The sequence below is a fragment of the Carcharhinus amblyrhynchos genome, chromosome 1 (assembly GCF_965287045.1).
Source record: "Carcharhinus amblyrhynchos chromosome 1, sCarAmb.v2.hapA, whole genome shotgun sequence".
NCBI classification, from domain to species: Eukaryota; Metazoa; Chordata; class Chondrichthyes; order Carcharhiniformes; family Carcharhinidae; genus Carcharhinus; species Carcharhinus amblyrhynchos.
In genome coordinates, this window is record NC_137324.1 from 81,978,625 (window position 1) to 82,000,063 (window position 21,439).

Genomic DNA, 21,439 nt, shown 5'->3' on the forward strand with positions numbered 1-21,439 from the left:
GTGCAAACAGAATATTTCACTGTGTCACAAAGACTGGAGGGCTCAGTGATCGTGACCTTGCAAAGAACATTTCAATACGAGCACAGGTAGAAACACAGAAGACAAGTTCCAGATAAAAGGAAAGAGGATAATGACGTTTTTGCAGATCTGACAGACCACACGATAATATTAGGTGATTGAATCCCAGAAATGGCTGGGGAACAGTTAACTGGTGTTTCAGATGTGAGTCTAATCATCATTTATGCAAATATGCAATGAATAGCCCAAAGCTGAACAGCAGAGTGTTTGAAGTGACACGTGACACAGAATTTGAAAGCTGAAGATGATGGTTGTGATCATTCTGAGGGTATTGTTCTAGTCACAAGAAGCTTTATTCTAGTAATGAGCCGATTAGTCGTGAATTTATTTAACTAGGGACGGCACTGTAGCACTGCGGTTAGTGCAGCTGCTTCACAGCGCCAGAGGCCTGGGTTCAAGTTTGGACTCAGGTCACTCTCTGTGTAGAGTTTTTATGTCCTCCCCATGCCTGTGTGTGTTTCTTCTGGGCGCTCTGGTTTCCTCCTACAGTCCAAATTAAGTGGATTGGCCATGCTAAATTGCCCCTTAGTAGCAGGATAAATACGTGAGTTGCAGGGATAGGGCCTGGGTGGAATTGTTGGTGCAGGCTAAATGGCCTTCCCCTGTATTGTAGGGATTCAAGGTTCTATGCCATGTTAGCTAGCAGTTGTACCTTGGCAATGTTGGATAGGTTAAAAAATTTATAGATTCATTCATTAGTTAGAATCATCGTAAGGATCAAAGTACATTCAGGGAGTGTGAAAATTCCTGTAGTTTCAGGCTTGAGGAAGACAACACATTGAGGATACTGGAAAGAGTGATTCCATGCAAAGTAGCTGGACTAAGCCACTTCATTAGCACATACGTATTCTTTAGTGAGCTAGCCTTGCTGATAATCAAACTTCCATGAAAAAGGCACAGAGGAAACTAAACATGAAACATGATGAAACTTTTGTTTTTGGAAAGTCGGTGAGTGATCTGCAGTTCAGGGCATTGTTGCATCTCCTTAACAAAAGCTGGCATTTCCAGTCAGAATATCAGAGGTGTTAATGGCACAAGGTGGAAAAAAATCTGAGGGAAGAAAACAATTTTTTAAAAAAGTTACATGAACAATTTTCCCATCCTCCTTGTCACAGATATAAAGTTCTACTAAAGGATATAGGTGTGGGTGAAGATGCAGGTCATTAGAAAGAATAGGGGAAAATGTGACTTATGCAAAAAGCATTGTAGGACACTGTCTTGGTCTATTTCTTAAGTCTTCCATTGTGCTTGGATGAAATAATAACCATGGATTTAAAGATGCGGGACAAGAACAGAAATAATTTAATCCTAGATTTTATAGATGTGGTCACCAGATTCAGTTCTTCTATAGTAATACATGGTAAGACAAAGGGGTGATTTTTCATAAAATCATGAAAAGATGGACTGGGACCAAACTGGCAGCACCGTTAAGAAGTTTGATTCGACAGTTGAATTGGCAATGAACTCAGACAAGGCCAGTTTGATGAATTGGAACTCAGTCTTGTCATGAAACACGTCACAATTAAAGATGTTTCAAGGTCAAAAAGAACATTAAAAAAATTACATGCTGAGAAATGCTCACTCAGGTTTCCAGCCTTATGGAACCCAAAAGACATGAGCCTGAATTTCCAGAATAGCAAATGCTCAGTGCCGGTTATCCAGAGAGTTAGTAGGGAACACGTTCCCAGCTACTCCAACAGGCCCACTGCCATTTCATGCTCTAATCTGTTGTTGGGAAATTGTTAGAATCCATCATTGAGGATGTAATAACAGGACATTTAGAAAGTCAAAATGCAATCCATCAGAGTCAGCTTGGTTTTACGAAGGGTAAATCATATTTGATTAATTTACTTGAGTTCTCCAAAGATGTAACGAGCTAGGTAGATAGTGGGGATCCTGTACACGTGGCATGTCTGGATTTCCACCTGGCATTTGATGAGGTGACACAACGTTAGTTCACATGGATTTAGGTAATTTATTAGCTTGGATAGCAGACTGGAGAACTGATAGAAGGCAGAGAGGTGGGATAAATGGGCCATTCTTGAGTTGGCAAGATGTAACTGGTAGGGTGCCAGAGGGTTGCTCCTCGGGCACAAACCCTTTACAATCTATATTAATGATTTGGATGTAGGGATAGTAGATACTATAGCGGAATTTGCAGATGACACTAAATAGGTGGGATACTAAGTTACGAAAATGAAATAAAACATTTACAAATGGATAGGTTAAGTGAATGAGCAAAATCTGGCAGATGGAGTTTAACGTGGATCACGGTGATGTTATCAATTTTGGTGGGAAAAATGCAAAGGCAAATTATTATCTAAATGGAGAGAAACTTTGTCTTGCTTCAGTGCAGAGGTATCTGAGTGTTCTCAAGCATGCATCTCAGAAAACTAATATGCAGGTACAGCAGGTAACAAGAAAGGCAAATTGAATCTTGGCATTTATTGCTAAAGGAATAGAATATAAAAGTAGTGACATGTTGCTGCTTCTGTACAAAGCATTATTGAGACAGTATTTGAACATCGTATGCAGTTTTGGTCCCTTTACTTAAAGAGGGATGTAGTTGCATTAGAGGTGGTTCAGAGGAGGTTCACTAGATAGATTCTAGAGGAGTCATTGACTTATAAAGAGGGATTGGGCAGTTTAGGCCCCTACTTGCTGGAGTTCTGAAGAATGAGAGGAGACCTAATTGAGGTGTCCAAGATGATAAAGGAGATTGACAAAGTTGATGTGGAGAGGATGTTTCCTTTTATAGTGCAACTTAGAACAAGAGGTCATAATTTTAGAATAAGGAGTAGCAGATTTAAAACACAGATGAGGAGAAATTATGGCCGTGTTCTCCCAAACAAATTCTAAGTGCTGAATGTGCATAAAAACTGGAGTAAATCTCACTAGCTTTTTTTTGGTGATCATTTTGAAATGAATCTCCCACACTATGCATCACAGAATGCCCTTGTGTGAATCTCAATGAAAAGCTGTGGGTGGAGCTTATTCCCACTGTAGAGGCTGGCAGCATAGCGCTGTGCAGGCCACTGCGCATGCGCCGATCTGTCATAGCGGAGATCAGCACATGCAAATTAGCCCCACGCTGCCAGCCTCCCGATCGCTAGCCAGTCCCACGGCACCACATCGCTGGCTATGCAAACCCCCCAGTCCCCAATCACTGGCCTCCGGACATATCCAGGCCAGCTCTGACCCCACTTCCTCCTGGCCCGGTTCAATTTCCCACATCCCCAATCACCCTCACCATGATGGCTGGCCCCGACTGCTTTCCATCCTCCCTCCTGTCACTGATCCTGACTGCAGACTGACAGCGGGAGCCCCCCACCTCCACTAACCACCCTGTCTTCCTCTGGCCACGCTCCCTTGGCACTGCCCAATGCACAGTAGGCTGTGCCCAGGTACCCTTTGGGTATTCCACTTTGCATCTTGGGCAATGCCGGGGGTCAGGTGACACTAAATAGGTGGCATAGTAAGTTACAAAAATGAAATAAAACATTTACAAATGGATAGGTTCAGTGAAATGGGGCAAAATGTGGCAGATGGAGTTTAACGTGGATCACAGTGGGCACCCCCTTACTCCAGATCTCCTGGAAGGTCTCGATAGCCCCCCTTCACTCCAGAGGGGTTGGGCCGCCCCCATTAGTGGGGTGCTGTTGTAAACCCTGCTGGAGCAAGCCCACTCCTGGCTAGAGGATGGGGGCGGCAGGGGGAGGTGCTAGCGGGCCCAGAGACTCCAGACTTGGGACCGCTAATGATATTAAAATTAGAATTTAAAATCAGCTCTGAGCTGATTTCTGGTGTGGAGCTGACTATGCCGGAAATCCAGCAGCTGGAGATGTGCGGAAGCCCTGGTGCTCAGCAGGAAGCCTGTTACATGGCCTTCACTTAGAAGTGCAGCGGGTTGGGAGAATTGCCCCCTATTTCTCTCAAATGGTCATGAGTCTATGGAATTCACTACCCCAGAGCATGGTGGATGCTGGGACATTGAGTAAATTTAAGGAAAAGAGGGAAAGATTTTTAATTAGTCAGGGTTTGAGGGGCTATGGTGAACGGGCAGGTAAGTGGAGGTGAAGCCAAGATGAGATCAGCCATGGTTGCCTTAAATGGTGGAGCAGCCTCGAGAAGCTGAATTGCCGACTCCTGCTCCTAATTCTTATGATTCTTATGGATGGGACATAAAGGAATCCCAGAAGGCCATTCAGCCCATCGAGTCTGTACTGACCACAATCCCATCCAGGCCCTATTCCCATAACTCCATACATTCACCCTGTTTGTTAATCCCCTTACACCAGGGTCAATTTAGCATGGCCAATCAACCTACGCACACATCTTTGGACAGTGGGAGGAAACCCACGCACTTGATTGAAACCACACAGATGCAAGAAGTGCAAACTCCACACAGACATGATCCGAGGCCAGAATTGAACCTGGATCTTTGGCGTTGTGAGGCAGTAGTGCTAACCACTGTGCCACCTTGCCACCCTGGTACTTCTATGCAAGCACAGTAAAAAGTCTGACAACACCAGGTTTTAGTCCAACCTATTTATTTGATAATATACTCACAAGCTTTCGGGGTTAGCCCCTTCGTCAGGTGAATGGAGAGTTCTGGCCTCAGACAGAGCATATAAAGCACAGACAGTTTAGAGATTACTGATTAGAATACGAATCCTTACACCTAACCTGCTGTTCAAGACCTGAAGTGGCTGATAATGTGAGTGGAAGGAGCACTGATCACAGGTTAAAGAGATGTGTATTGTCTCCAGACAGTACAGTAAGTGAGGTTTTGCAAACTACGGACTTCCTACAGAAACTCAGCACACATGGAGCAGTTGAACCAGGGACACTCCTCGTCACAATGGATGTCTCAGCGCTCTACACCAACATCCCCCACGACGATGGCATTGCTGCGACTGCCTCAGTACTCAATGCTGACAACTGCCAGTTTCCAGATGCAATTTTACAACTCATCCGCTTTATCCTGGACCACAATGTCTTCACCTTCAACAACCAGTTTTTCATCCAGACACATGGAACAGCCATGGGGACCAAATTTGCACCTCAATATGCCAACATCTTCATGCACAGGTTCGAACAAGACTTCTTCACTGCACAGAATCTTCAACCGATGCTGTACACTAGATACATCGATGACATTTTCTTCCTTTGGCCTCATGGTGAACAATCACTGAAACAACTATATGATGATATCAACAAATTCCACCCCACCATCAGACTCACCATGGACTATTCCCCAGAATCAGTTGCATTCTTGGACACACGCATCTCCATTAACGACAGTCACCTCAGCACCTCACTGTACCGAAAGCCCACAGACAATCTCACAATGCTCCACTTCTCCAGTTTCCACCCTAAACATGTTAAAGAAGCCATTCCCTATGGACAAGTCCTCCGTATACACAGGATTTGCTTAGATGAGGAGGATCGTGACAGACACCTCCAGACCCTGAAAGATGCCCTCATAAGAACAGGATATGGTGCTCGACACATAGATCGGCAGTTCCGATGCGCCACAGCGAAAAACCGCACCGATCTCCTCAGAAGGCAAACACGAGACACAGTGGACAGAGTACCCTTCGTCGTCCAGTACTTCCCCGGAGCGGAGAAGCTACAACATCTTCTCCGGAGTCTTCAACATATCATTGATGAAGACGAACATCTCGCCAGGGCTATCCCCACACCCCCACTTCTTGCCTTCAGACAACCACACAACCTCAAACAGACCATTGTTCGCAGCAAACTACCCAGCCTTCAGGAGAACAGTGACCACAATACCACACAACCATGCCACAGCAACCTCTGCAAGACATGCCGGATCATCGACATGGATACCATCATCACACGTGAGAATACCATCCACCAGGTACATGGTAACTACTCTTGCAACTTGGCCAACATTGTCTACCTGATACGTTGCAAGAAAGGATGTCCCAAAGCATGGTACATTGGGGAGACCATGCAGACGCTACGACAACGGATGAATGAACATCGCTCGACAGTCACCAGGCCAGACTGTTCCCTTCCTGTTGGCGAACACTTCAGTGGTCACGGGCATTCAGCCTCTGACCTACGGGTAAGCATTCTCCAAGGCGGCCTTCACGACACACGACAGCGCAGAGTCGCTGAACAGAGACTGATAGCCAAGTTCCGCACACATGAGGACGGTCTCAACAGGGATCTTGGGTTCATGTTGCACTATCTGTAATCCCTGTGACTTGCCTGGGTTTGCAAAACCTCACTTACTGTACTGTCTGGAGACAATACACATCTCTTTAACCTGTGATCAGTGCTCCTTCCACTCACATTATCAGCCACTTCAGGTCTTGAACAGCAGGTTAGGTGTAAGGATTCGTATTCTAATCAGTAATCTCTAAACTGTCTGTGCTTTATATGCTCTGTCTGAGGCCAGAACTCTTCATTCACCTGACGAAGGGGCTAACCCCGAAAGCTTGTGAGTATATTATCAAATAAATAGGTTGGACTAAAACCTGGTGTTGTCAGACTTTTTACTGTGTTTACGCCAGTCCAACGCTGGCATACCCACATCATGACTTCTATGCAAGCACAGAACTGTAGTGGCTGTGGCATAAAATTCTGGCCATAAAATTAGTCCCTTTTAATATTTCTGATACTGACCTTTCAGATGGGTGTTCGAGTACAGCAGGTTTTTTAATATTCTTGGCACGTGAAAATGGAAAATGTTGACCCTTTGTCATGGGAAGCTAAGAAAATAAAAAGGATGGTTAAAAAGTGCTTTAGCTATGGAAACACTAGCCCTTGGAGAAACAATAGAGATGGGGTTTCACTTATTGAACATTTTAGAGGCAATTCTATTGTTCTCTGCGGAATCATAAGCATTTGACATTCAGTGTAACTGAAGAAAGGTTAAAAGTTGACCTTGCAGCTATAAAAGTGATGCTAGAAAGAAAGGAAATTTCTAAGATAAAATGGGTTGATGCAAGCCATCATTTGTTGAATTACTTTGCAGAAAGGAATGCTTGCACAAAGATATAATTGGACTTTCTAGAAGAGGGAGATGTAATGCTATGAAGTGATAAGCAGAATATGGAAAATCATTCTAAAATTTGTTCTGAAGTATTGTTCTGTTTAATTCAAGGAAAAAAAGAGAATCTGTTAATAGTATGCCAATTGTATTTTCAAGGTAAAGATACACAGATGAAGGACATTGATTAAGTGCTTAAGCATTTATAAGGAAAGACTCTTCACCACCCCGCTCCCCCCATCCATCCCATTTTGGTTTATTAAGTTTCATTTGATATTTTGTTTTAGTTGCAGTCCCCCACTAGGGATTGTCACCCGTGCCGTTTTTAATTTATTCACTATTGTTATTCTTGGAAAAGCTGCAGGGGTCGGTGCTGGGGCCTCAGCTATTTACCATTTATATAGATGATCTGGAGGAGGGAACCGAGTGTAGGGTGTCGAAATTTGCTGATGACACCAAGATTGGGGGAAAGGCAAATTGTGCGGAGGGTGTGGAGAGTCTGCAGAAGGATCTAGATAGGCTGGGCGAATGGGCCAGGAAATGGCAAATGGAATTCAATGTTGGCAAGTGTGAGGTGGTCCACTTTGGTAGGAAGAATGGTAGGAAGGACTATTACTTACGTGGCGAAAAACTGCAGCAGGCGACGGTGCAGAGGGACCTCGGGGTCCTTGTGCATGGGTCGCAAAAACCCAGCTTGCAGGTGCAGCAGGTGGTCAGGTAGGCGAATGGGATGCTGGCCTTCACAGCGAGGGGGATTGAATATAAAAGTAGGGAGGTCTTGCTGCAGCTGTATAGGGCATTGGTGAGGCCGCAGCTGGAGTACTGTGTGCAGTTTTGGGCGCCGCACCTGCGCAAGGATATTTTGGCCTTGGAGGGAGTGCAGAGGAGGTTTACTAGGCTGATACCGGAGTTGAGGGGATTGAGCTATGAGGAGAGGCTGAATAAACTAGGCTTGTACTCGTTAGAGTTTAGAAGAATGAGGGGAGATCTCATTGAGACGTATAAGATGATGAATGGGATGGATAGGATAGAGGTGGAGAGACTCTTCCCGCTCAAAAAAGACAGTAGGACTAGGGGGCACAGCCTCAAGATAAAGGGGAGGCGGTTTAGAACGGAGTTGAGAAGGAACTTCGTCACTCAAAGGGTGGTGAATCTCTGGAATTCTCTGCCCGTTGAGGTGGTGGAGGCTGCCTCGCTAAATATTTTTAAGAAGCTGGTTGATGGGCTCTTGATAAGAGAGGGGATTAAGGGTTATGGGGAGAGGGCGGGAAAGTGGAACTGAGCCACGACAGATCAGCCATGATCTTATTGAATGGCGGGGCAGGCTCGAAGGGCTAGATGGCCTACTCCTGCTCCTATTTCTTATGTTCTTATGACACAGCTTTTTTTGTTAGGGAAGAGTTTAAAGTTGTGAAGTTTATTTATCAGTGACACAAGTAGGCTTATGTTAACACTGCGTTGAAGTTATTGTTAAAATCTCCTAGTCACCACACTTTAGTGCCTGTTTGGGTACAGTGAGGGAGAACTTAGCATGGTCAATGCACCTAACCAGCACATCTTTTGGATTGTGAGAGGAAACCCATGAGACACAGGGAGAATGTATAGACCATACACAGACAGTGACCCAAGCTGGGAATCGAACCCAGGTCCTGGTGCTGTGAGGCAGCAGTACTAACCACTGTGCCACTCTAGATGCAAATGCAGATCTAGAATTAAATAAAAGATTGGTCTCTAGTTCCCTACTTCACCAACTAGCTTCAGAATAATTAAACAGTCTTTATTGTGCTCTTGTGTATGTGAAAATACAATTTCTGTTCAGACTTTGAGAGAATGTCAAGGTCAAATGGGAGTGTTGGGTTGTAAAATGGAAGTGCTATTCTATCACTGAGAGATGAAGTGAAGATTATAAAATGTCGCTTTTTAAATTCACAGGTACATGTGGAGTCAATTTGTAATTGTTTGCTGTAGACTTGTAAAGACCTTTACAGTGTAATATCTCATTATAACATCATGCGCCAGACATAAAAATCTACCTTGCTAACTTTAATGAAAGCTTTCCTTAGCTGCAGCTCATCACTAAACAATAAGTGTTGGAAACTGAGCAAAATAAAACACATGAAAGTGGTGACATCACATCCAATCCTGTAGCCAGAAAGGAAATATTAACAACATAGATAAAAAGAGCGAAAAAATATGCGACAGCGTAGTTGGGCAATTGGAGTCACAGAGGAGTCAGATAGAAGATACAGATAAAAAGATGCAAAGATAACAAGGTTAATTACAAGGAAAATTATATGAATGGTAGTAAACAGTCAAAAAGAGAAACTAAAGTGAAATTGAAGAAACAGAAGCAAATAGTTATAAAGTTCAAGAAGAAGAAATACTTTTTTATTGACTGAGAGGTGTAATGTTTGACTAATCACACAAGGTCACAAAGAACCTAAGCTATTTACTGTGTCTGACTCTGAAGAGTCTTCAGCTGTTTCCTGGCTCTGATAGTATTCATAGGGTTCTGAAGTTGACCCATTTATTGTAAGTAACCTAATGCCTCTGCTCATGGACAGAGGAATCACAGACCAATACGTTAAACATTCAAATGGAACAATTTCGGACTGAGTGTTTTATTTTATTAAAACTAAATAGATTCCAATTGTATGTTTTTTTCTGTGTGAATTAATTGCCAAGCCAGGCAATAGCCTCTGTCACGGCTAAATGAACCCCTCGGAGCCTACTGCTGGAATTTGCCTCCCAGCAGTCTTCAATGATATGAGTCGTTGATTGGGCTGCACTACAACTGCAGTCCAGGTTCCCTGCAAGGCTCCACATGTGCCAGTTTGCTGCACAAAAGTAGTGCAGAAATGCTTGGGAAATGCCCAATGTTGGCATAGCAGGTTGAAGCTGGGTGGGGGCAGACAGTGGGATCTGTGATGAGGAAATAGTTTTAATGGTAGTGTGTTGATTCTATTCCTGCTGCCACAGGGCTGCTGCTGCTATTTTACAGCATGGTTGTCATAGCTGTACAGGCTGGCATGCTTTGAGGCGAGCAGCAGGTAGATTGGAAAAGTCCTTAAGTAGCAGCAGGTTTGGATTGATGTAAACCTTATCCAGGAGCTTTCGTGTTGCAATCCCCCTCCTTATGTGAGGGGGTACGATGTCACTCAAGACTGGAAGCCAGGGGAATTGAGTTGATCAAAGGGTACCCAAAATGATACATATTCAAGCAACAGAATCATAGAACTTCTACAGTGCAGAAGGGGGCCATCAAGCCTGCATTGACAACAATCTGACCCAGGCCTGAAACCCCATGTATTTACTCTGCTAATCCCTCTGACGTTAAGTGGCAATTTAGCATGGCCAATCCACCTAACCTGCATGTCTTTGGAGTGAAAGGGGAAACCAGAGCCCCTGGAGGAAACCCACACAGACACAGGGAGAATGTGCAAACTCCATGTAGACAGTCAGCTGATGCTGGAATTGAACCTGGGACCTGGCGCTGTGAGGCAGCAGTGCTAACCATTGTGCCACCATGCCACCCTTAACAACACATATTCTTGAGCTGAGCTGGGTGTTTACAAAATTGCATCATGTCATATGGAAACATAGAAGATTTGCAGCACAGTAGAATGCCATTTGGCTCAGTGTGCTTTCGCCAGCTAAAAAACATTGATAAAGCCTAATCCCACTTTCCTACTCTTGCTTCGCAGCTCTATAAGTTACAGCACTTTGAGTGCATGCAAATGTGGTGAGGGTCTCCGTCTCCATCTGTCCCACCACCTTTTCAGGCAGTGAGTTCCAGATTCCCATCGCCTACTGGATGTAATATTTTCTTCTCAATTCCTTTCTAATCCTTGTTTAAATTTATGCTGCCTGGTTTATGATACACAACTTAACAATTGCTCTTGATGAATGTAACTAACAGAAAGCAAACAGTGGGGGCAAATGGGTGTTTTTCTGGTTGGCGGTTAGTGACTAGTGATGTGCCTCAGGGTTCAGTGTTGGGACTACAATTGTTTACGATTTACATAGATGATTTGGAGTTGGGGACCAAGTGTAGTATGTCAAAATCCACAGCTGACACTAAAATGGATGGCAGAGCAAAGTGTGCAGAGGACGCTGAAAGTCTGCAAAGGGATATAGATAGTCTAAGTGAGTGGGCAAGAGTGTGGCAGACAGAGTATAATGTTGGTAAATGTGAGGTCATCCATTTTGGTAGGAATAACAGCAAAATGGGCTATTATTTAAATGGTAAAAAATTGCAGGATGCTGCTGTGCAGAGGGACCTGGATGTCCTTGTGCAAGAATCTGAGTTGGAATGCAGGTGCTGCTGGTAATTAAGAAGGCAAATGGAATTTTGTCCTTCATTGCTAGAGGGATGGAGCTTAAAAACAGCGAGATTATGTTGCAGCTGTGTAAGGTGCTGGTGAGGGCACACCTGGAATACTGTGTACAGTTTTGGTCTCCTTATTTGAGAAAGGATATACTGGCACTGGAGGGGATGCAGAGGAGATTCACTAGGTTGATTCTGGAGTTGAGAGGGTTGGCTTATGAGGGGAGACTGAGTAGACTGGGGCTCCACTCATTGGAATTCAGAAGACTGAGGGGAGATCTTATAGAAACATATATGATTATGAAAGGAATAGATAAGATAGAAGCAGGGAAGTTGTTTCCACTGGCGGGTGAAACTAGAACTAGGGGGCATGGCCTCAAAATAAGGGAGAGCAGATTTAGGACTGAGTTGAGGAGGAACTTTTTCACACAAAGGGTTGTGAATCTGTGGAATTCCCTGCCCAGTGAAGCAGTTGAGGCTACCTCATTGAATGTTTTTAAGGCAAGGATAGATACATTTTTGAACAGTAAAGGAATTAAGGGTTATGGTGAGGGGTAGGTAAGTGGAGCTGAGTCCATGAAAAAATCAGCCATGATCTTAATGAATGGTGAGCAGGCTCGAGGGGCCAGATGTCCTGTTCCTGCTCCTGCTCCTAGTTCTTATGTTTTTATGAACTTTCTCAGTTTTTGGTGCATTAACACTTTCTTTGCATATTTTTCACCAGGTGTTATCGGTGATGGTTTTTTTGATCAGAGGAGAAATGATGTGTTTGCCGCCAGTGGGACTGGACATGTAACTGATACTCCTTATACAGACATCACTGGAAACAGTTCGGGAATGCCACAACAAATAGACATGGGGACACTTTCTCCTTTTGCAGTAACAAATATCTCAACTTCTGGTGGCCTAAATGGTGAAAACAAGTTGATTGATTTGAATAAAGAACAGTTGAGCTTCACAAATATGCAAGAGGACAGTTTGCTGCCTTCTACACACAGTGTATCACCCAGTTTTGAAGATGTCAGTACAGTCTCATTCCTGCATGTGGAGGAAACAAGTTCATTTGCTCAGAGGATGGATGAAGCATTTTCTTCTTCCGAGCCACCTACAAAAGTTTCACTCTTCAAGACTCCTTTTCCTAGCCTCAGCTCCAGTAGTACTGCTACTGATAATGGCACAAGACACACAACTGTACATTTTGACGCCAGCTTTGGTAAGAACTTATTTAGCTTGTAGTCAATGGCCTAAATTTTGCAGTCAGTAATAAGTGAATGAGATGAGCCATTCATAATGCCTACATTTGCCCACAAATTTCGATGGGTTTTGCATTCAAACTTGTGATAATTAGAAATTCAGCACTCGCTAAAGGGCATCTGGTGTCTGTGTGAACAGGACAAGTGGAAATGCATCTCCTCTGCCAATTAGATTGAAGAATCATCACTGAGTCACACATAGCTAGAAATTTACCTTGGGAGGTGATGCAAAACCAGCATTTAAGTTTATTTATTTGTGTCGTACATTAACACAATGAAGTTACTGTGAAAATTCCCTAGTCACTACATTCCGGTGCCAGTTTAAGTACACTGAGGGACAATCTAGCATGGCCAATCCGCCTAACCAGCACGTCTTTTGAACAGAGGGAGGAAACTGGAGCACCTGGAGAAAATCCATGCGGACACAGGGAGAACGTGCAGACCCCGCACAATGGCCCAAGCCTGGAATTTAAACCAGTTCCTGGCAGTATAAGGCAGCAGTGCTAACCACTGTGTCACCATGCCACCTGTGCCCAGCTATATTACACAGTGGCTGATATTCAGTTCCATTGCGGTTAATGGAATTAAACAAATATGCTGTGTAGGACCTGTGGCCGTTCACTGCCACCTATTTTGTGCCACCACCCAAGACAAATTTCTAAACTTCAGAGGCTAAAGTAGGAAGTGTAAATTAGAACATTTCATTTAATGTGAAATGTAATACAAAACGTGAACCAAGAAAGAGAAAGAAGAATGGAAAAAGAGAAAGATTAAGTGAAAAGACATTTTTAATTTACTTTTTAGAACACATTTCTAGCAATAATAAAAACCTGAACAAATGCGACATACTTGTGGAGGTAATTTTGTACTGTGCTGGAGAGGTTGCATAACATTAATTAGGGTCTGTACGATCAAAAGATTCACTTACGTTTGAACGGACAAGCCCTATATGTTTCTAGTGGGTTCGGTGAGCATGTCATACAAGTACCTCAACTTAAGCCAATCCATTTATTTCAGTGGAATACTATTACCGTGGAGTTCCTGAAGGATTAGGACAAGTCAGACACAGACTTCCTATTTGTAGATTAATTGTAAATGTTGCAGAACCATTTACTCTTTAATAACAGGGACACTGTTAGCTTCAGCATTATTCTTACCACAAAATTTAGGTCATTGCATCAGGGGCTTCATAATCTCTGATATGCTATATGTTAATGAAAATGTTAGAAAATATTCTGCTTGTTGACAGTCGCAAGATATCAGCATGTATAAGAAAAGGGAGGCAGAGTACCAAGGCTGTTCTATAACCTGGTAGCTCTTGGCAGATCCATGTGTAATTTGCAATATTAACATTAAGAACAAAGATGGAAAATGAAAATTCATTTCCTCAACAAACTACACATTTATATGTTGTATCTCAAAACTTTATCTAACCCATCTAATCTGAAGAAAGATGCGCACTTTCTCCTAAAGGCGGAAATAAAGCGAACTTGGAAAAGTTATCAGATTCCGTAACATTGGTATTCTATCCTACCATGGCAAATCTTTCATCTTTGTGTTGAATGGAATGTTATTCATTGCCATAGGTTTTTGTAATATTATATTCTTCAGCTGTATCCTTAGCCAACTACTCACAAAACCTTTTTGAAAACTTTCATCATCACTGTTTTTGCTGGGCATCTTTCTGCATGCCCACATTTGTAGTAAAGCATGCTTTCTTCTTTTTAAACAACTCTACACTTACTAATTTTATTCATACTATTTATACCAGTAATTCCCATTTAAACATCTCTCATTTACAAAGCCACCTCAAAATTTTAAACACCTACATCATAACACTCTTCAACATTTTGAACCCAAACCAGAGATTACAGATTTCATGGGAATTGTTTGTGTATTCTTAAGTTGTAAAAACAGTAGGATAGATTTTATTCTATGGTTCCCTGTTGGGCACAAAACATGCACTGCCTTTGAGTTGTGTATGTTTTCATCTTGACACTGCAAAGCATGGCTGCAGGTTGTTAGTGCCAGGGTAGTGCCAGTCCCACAGGCTGAAAGGCACCCAGTGCATGGCATTGCACCAGATTTCTTTGCTGGGTCTTGACTGAGGCTTCCAAAGGTGATTTATAAGAAAGTGAGACTGGAGGGTGGGAAATATCCTTCTGTCTCAGTGAGGTGCTTGCGCATCATCTGTTACTCTTAAGAAATCTTGGCACAGTACAGTGAGGGAAGAAAGCATAAGTAATCTATTTCCATTTCTTTTTGCTCTTTACTATACCTGGGGAATGCAACTAACACAGACATTGCAAAAATGAAATCTATCCTCAATTCTAATGCTTAGGTTGAAAGACAACTAAATTTTTTTGGAAGACATCTAGAATCCTTGAGAATTTGAGAAAGAGGGAGAATTGTTTGACACTTTTAAGGGCTTTGTAAATGTGGTAACTGTATCTGAAGGTAGGAATGTAGCTGATTTTGTCTTCATATTCAAAAAGGCAGCAAGGAATGAAGCTGAATTATTGACTAATCAGCCTAATGTTGGTAGTGGGTGGGAAACAAAGTAAAAATGCATTTTCCAGGATGTGTTCCTGTGAATGTGGCCACGATGGATAATCAACACACAACTGCATTTAGGAAAAAGTTAAATTATCTGTCAATGGTTATTTGAGGGAGTAATTAAACTCATTAACGCCAGTGGATATAACTTACTATGAATTCCAGAAAACATTTGTTAAAGGATCCATTTGATTTCTGGATAGCCAGAAGCTTGAAGACTTATGCAATGAGTTACAGATTAGCTAACTGGATTAAAGGCAGAAGGTGCTGATAAATGGCAAAAGTTGTAGCTGAGATAAAGTGACGTCCCAGTTTAGTTCTTGATGCAGTATTTACATACAGAGGGTAGTTAGTTCTTATAAAATTTGTTGATCATACCAAGTTATGTGTTCAGGTGATGACTTTGAGGGAGATTTATAACATTAAAATACCTCAGTTGCATACTTGCACTAAGAAGCAGCAAATCAACACAGTGTGTCTAGGTGTAAATTTTATACCATATGTGGATGTGCTAAACATCAACCAAAAACTCCAAGTCAATCTTTGGGAATGCTACCCTAAAGCCATGAAACTTTGAAGCTATTTCCGAAACGTTTGACTCAGATGATTCTGGGACTTTGGCATTAAATTATAACTGTAAAATCAGAAGCAGATTGGGCTGGTTTTTGCTGGAAAAATAATTGCATGTTAATGATGCATGCCGTAGTATCAGCCAGCAAATTCAGAGCATTAAGAGATTCACCATAAATTGCGAATGTCCAGAACTTGCTAGATGTATGCTGTTCAAACAGTTGATTTGCACATACAGCAAGTCTTAGAGCTTAACTCCCAAAAACAGGTGGATTAGTGTCAGGTCAGAGGCTAAAATTCAAGGAACTCCAAATCAGGAAACCAATCCACCCAGTCCTCTTTTAAAGGAGGTAGGATGTGACAGATGACCATATGGACAGAAAACGGGATGTAGGCATAAATGGGTCACACTCATGTTGGCAGGCTATGACTAATGGATACTGCAAGGGTCAATGCTTTAGCCCCAGTTGATCAATCTATATCAATAACTTGGGTCAGTTGTGACACTTTGCTGATGACACGAAAATAGGTGGGAATATGAGTTATGAGGAGGATGCAAAGAGGCTTCAGGAAGATGTGAGTGGGCAAGAACATGGCAGATGGATTATAATGTGGAAAAATGTGAAGTTATCCACATTGGTAGGAAAAACAGAAATACAGGATGGGATTCCACCTTGCTGCAAATGAGAAAGGAGAATTCAGTGTTCCAGCCAAAACTCCATGCACTCTCAACAGCACAGGAGAAGCCCAGCTGTAAACGATGAAGGAGGTTTTTGGTGACAGAGTGCTTCTTAAATAGGGAGTGATTGGGAAACATTAATGTCCAAAGGGACCTGGGTATTGTTCACTGAAAGGTAACATGCAGGTGCAACAAACAATTAGGAAAGCAAATGGTCTTTCATATTTGAGCACAAGAGTAAACAGGGATTGCTGCCATTGTACAGAGCCTTGGTGAGACCTGGAATATTCTGGACTGTTTTGGTCCCCATTCAAACATCTTTGACACTTCCCAGCTGACCACCATGTGCCTCCCCTGACCATCATTTGATTCCCCTCCTCCAACTGGACAACCAGCTGATCCACTCTATCCCATCCCTTGCTGTTAACAGCACCCCCCCCACTAAACCAACCTGATCTAGGTTTTGACCCTATGCTGCTGGCTTCCTGCCTGAAAATCCCCCAACCTATAATCAAAAACTACCAGAAAGAAACTTAAATAAGCTCCGAAGTTAAAAGGACATTTGGGAAATCCACTCTTCCAGGTTTTCCAAATTCATTACTTATTGCCCTGCTCTTAGCTCTGGGCTAAAATCCAGGCCATAGTTTTCATCATGATTTTCAAGAACATACTAGATTTGCACATGAGTTGTCTATTAGACCTGTTGCAAAAAAACAGTGTAAGCACCTGTTAATAACCTGATAATTCTTAACAAAATGCTAACGAATTTCTTTCACCTAGAAAGGGAATAATTTAGTTTCAGATATTTTGAATATGTAAACACAATAATCCTACTTTCCTTTCTGTCTGATCTCTCTCATAATTCACTCTTTATTTCCCTCTATTTCTTACTGTACTTGATTTGACTACAATTCACCCTCTTATTCCATATTCCATTCTCTTCTATTACTTTCTCAAACCCTAAGGCACACAGTTAATCCCACTATTCACTAAGATCCTGCATGGTATCTTTATTAATTTGCATTTCCTCCAAGTTATGGTGCAAAGATTTTCAAGTTGAAAGGTGCAGGATGGAGTCTGACTAACAGCATTTTGTTGCTTGAGGTCCCTTTCCAGCAAGATCTGGCCCACTATTTCATAAAACCAAAAGGTATGATCTAAGTTTTTAAAATATGAAAGGAATGAAGTGCAATGGCTGTTTGAGCTGTTGAGCCTTTGGAAATGTTAACTGTGGAAGTTAACTAACCAGGTTTTAATTTGGAGACTGTAGCATTCAGCTGAAATATCTTCTGGGTTAGAAGAATTTGCAGCAGAGCTTTTCTTTTCCTGACAGGATGGCTTGTAAAAAGGCTCTGGTAGGAGCAGGCTTGATGGTTCAAATGACCTTTGCTGGCTCAATACTTCCTTGGATACCTTCCAACTTGTACCTGCCAGCAAAAAATGATAACGAATATATTGCCTATTAATCAACTTATTCACAAACAGTAAAGGCATTGCTTTCTAATTATGTGTATCAAGTTAAAGTATGTTTAAGTTTATGAAAAGATGTGCAGGTTAGATGATTGGCCATGTTAAATTGCCTCTTAGTGTCCAAAGATGTATAGTTTAGGTGGATTAGCCAAAGTAAATGCATGGGGTCATGGAGATAAGGCAGGAGTATGGACCTGTGTAAGACGCTGTTTTGGAGAATCAGTGCAAACTTGATGGGTCGAATGGCCACCTTCTATACTGTAGCGATTCTATGGAAACTATCGGGGTTATCATATATAACTGTAACTTTAAAAAGATACCGAATCTGTGATTATTCTCAAAAAATATTGGTATATCAATAAAAATTTGCAGATCTATCTAAGCTTAACTAGTACCTTCACTGATGATGAAATACTGCATAAATTGAATCACTTTTTCAGTTTAACTACACACAACATCCCCACTATGTTGTGCTACCAGTTGTAAACAAACTCTGTGGAGCAGCTAGTTCAATAGATCTTTTTTAAGCCAGGATTCATATTTATGTACTTGATCCAATAAGATTGGCAAATGTACTGTAGTGTCAGCAATGAAAAAGACTTCAGCAATTGTAGTCATAAGGCTGGTTATATGCTTCTCAAGGCTAACGGTTCCATAAGTGTTTGATTTGGATTCTTGGTGAATTGGAACAATCTGAATTGCTGATGCAATATTAAACCCCTTAACTGAATTGATGATTTAAATTAGTCAAGGTCTACTTAAATTAACACTGCTTTGATTAAATAAATTAAAAGTAGCCACACTGAACTTCTTCATCTGAATCTGACAAAATAACTCTTGGCAAAATAAAACAATTTTCCAAACTTAACCTGCAGCTAGATTTTAGCTCATCTCAAGACATAGTGTAACCAGAGCAGATCTTTTCCTGAGTTACTGTTTTTACACCATTACTTAATAAATAAGACATAACTGGCTGTAACTTCCTCCATTATATCACTCTAAGTCACTGGGATAGCAGCAGAAATGGTGGGACAATGGAATGGTTAGACCTCCTGTTGAACCAATGCCCTATCTCTGCCCCTCCTCCCCCTTCCTGCTGAATCAATGCCCTATCCTCACCCCCTCTCAATGTCCTTTGTTGGCTTGCTCCTTTCTTTCTGTTGGCCACATACACATCCCAGTTGGGTGGCAGAGTCAGTCTCTTGATCTATTTCCTTCCCACCTGCCTTTCTTATCCCTCCCTGGTCCAGGACAATGACTCCAAAACTCCAAAGTGAGGTTTCATCACACTCCTTCATCCCAAAATTTCACCTTCGTAAACTTTTCCTAGGCTGTGGCCTAAATGTAATTTTTCTTATGCCGTTTTGAGTTCTTCTGTCTCTTTAAATATCTAGCTCCTTTTGGTTAGCAGTGCTCTGGCACTCAAAAAAATTACTGGCCAGAACTCATGTGCTTCCTGCGATAAGTCTTTGGAGGCAGAGGTCCCTTTACCAAAATCTCTTTATTTACAATTCCAACAGTAGTACACAGAGTGCTAGAAGTCAGCTGTCTACTTTTAGGAATGCCAGAGGAACTGACACTCCTGATTAAATACAAGGAAAAGACTTCCTGATAGGCCCTTCAGTTACTCCTTAATCAGGGATATCTATTTGTGTGGCCAGCACTGGGATTGAACCCGCGACATTAATATTATTAACACAACGCTCTAACCAACTGAGCTAACCGGCCCATGACTCCTTCATCCAGGAGCTCATATTCCAATAGGTCAACCTCAATGGCCTGATTGAAGTCATTACACTTGCATTCATGGGGAATCTGCCAGGAGCTTTCTTAATCTGACAATGAACCGTCAGATTAAGAAAGTTGCAGGAACAATGGTCAGGTTTCAGGAGGATTTGGGAGAAAGTTGTTCTGTGAAATAAAGGTATTTAGCCCAGCCAACCTTCTTATCAAATCCAGGGAACCTGACAAGACTTTTTAAAAAAGCTTTTATTAAACATCTAGTTTGTTTAACTCTGGACTCTTTTTATATCAGGTTGTGTTTCTAGATGAATCTATCTTTGTGATTTTTCATATCTTTTTTGTCCCCAGTTTGAAAACCTGGGACTCTGGTGGAAACCTATCTGATTGCTCAATACTTTAAAATCTAATTTGCCTTGCGCTCAGTCTTACAATTTTACACGTTATCTTTCTTTGTCAAAGAACCTTTCCATACCCTCCAATTGTCCTTTTGGAAACCTTCTCCTCCACAATCTAAGTTTCTCCAACAAAAGTCTCACATCCCTAATGTTATCCAGATAACCTTCATCCAAACATCGACATCCTTCCTAAAGTATGGTGCCCAGAAATGTAGAGCAGTCCTTTAGTTGAGGCTTAATATTACTTTCTTGTTTTTGTATTCATTGTCCCTATTTACAAAACTAAAAATCCTGCCTTCTATCTCAACTGCCTTATCAACTAATTTGTGAATATGCATCTGCAGGTCCCTTGGTCTTGTATCTTCCTCAAAGTAATAAATTTACATTTAAATTATACTGCCTGTCCATGTTGTTTCTCTCTAAGTGCATCACTTTGCACTTATCTGGATTAAATTCTGTGGGCAGGATTTTCTGGCCTTGTTCACCCCAAAACCGGAAAATCCTGCCCGAGGTCAACAGACCTTTCCACGGTCTGCTCCTTGCCCACTCCAATTTTGGTGGCTGGTGGGATGGTAAAATTCCAGCTTATGTCTCCTGAAATTTGCCACAATCCATTTACTATTTACTCTGTTACAGCATAATTTCTCTACACAAATTCAACCTCCGTGTAGTGAACAATCCCTGCTAATTTCATCATCATGAACATGGTACGATAACAAGTAGAGGAACGGCTGTTTCACATTATCTGTGATGTTAATTTATTGGTATTATTTTTGGTGGTACTACTAATTGTATATCTTTTTTTCATAACTTTAATATTTTGGCCAGAATTTCAGAATTGTGCATGCATTAATCAACATATATTCAAAACAATTATTGGGGGCATTCAATTTATTATTATCTAATCAGCATGGAGCTGTCTTTTTTCAATATTTACTGTACATTTTTGTAACATGTATACATAGAGGATGTGTTTTAGAAACTGCAGATTTCTGACAATTGTCTTACATATTGAAATCCATTAGAGTCTAGTTCTAATTGGTCAGTAAGGTATGTTGTTAAACTTCCATTGAAATAAAAAAAAGTTTCCAAGTTAATGATTTCCATTGTCACAAGGAACATATTGGAACTGGTTGACCATTTAGAATGTATTCAAATAAAATATAAGTTTTGCATTTTGAGAATGATGGCTTCCAGAAAGTCTGTTAACAGAGTTGAGAACCGCCAGTTTACAAAACTTGCTTGCCTCTATTCATTAGTTAACTTTTTAACATATAATTTTGCACATCTTGCCAAAAAATGTCCGAGAGTCTTCATCTTCAAATGTGATTCTTGCATAAG

At 41.6% G+C, this 21,439-nt stretch overlaps 1 protein-coding gene across 4 annotated transcripts in view; it reads left to right on the plus strand.

The window, feature by feature from the left end:
• corin (corin, serine peptidase) overlaps nucleotides 1–21,439 on the plus strand; it is a 224,597-nt gene that overhangs the window by 25,750 nt on the left and 177,408 nt on the right. For all 4 annotated transcript variants that reach the window (XM_080188007.1, XM_080188029.1, XM_080188022.1 and 1 more), the window contains exon 3: nucleotides 12,157–12,645. In XM_080188007.1, coding sequence (XP_080044133.1) covers nucleotides 12,157–12,645 — 489 coding nt within the window. The remainder of the gene's footprint in view (nucleotides 1–12,156; nucleotides 12,646–21,439) is intronic.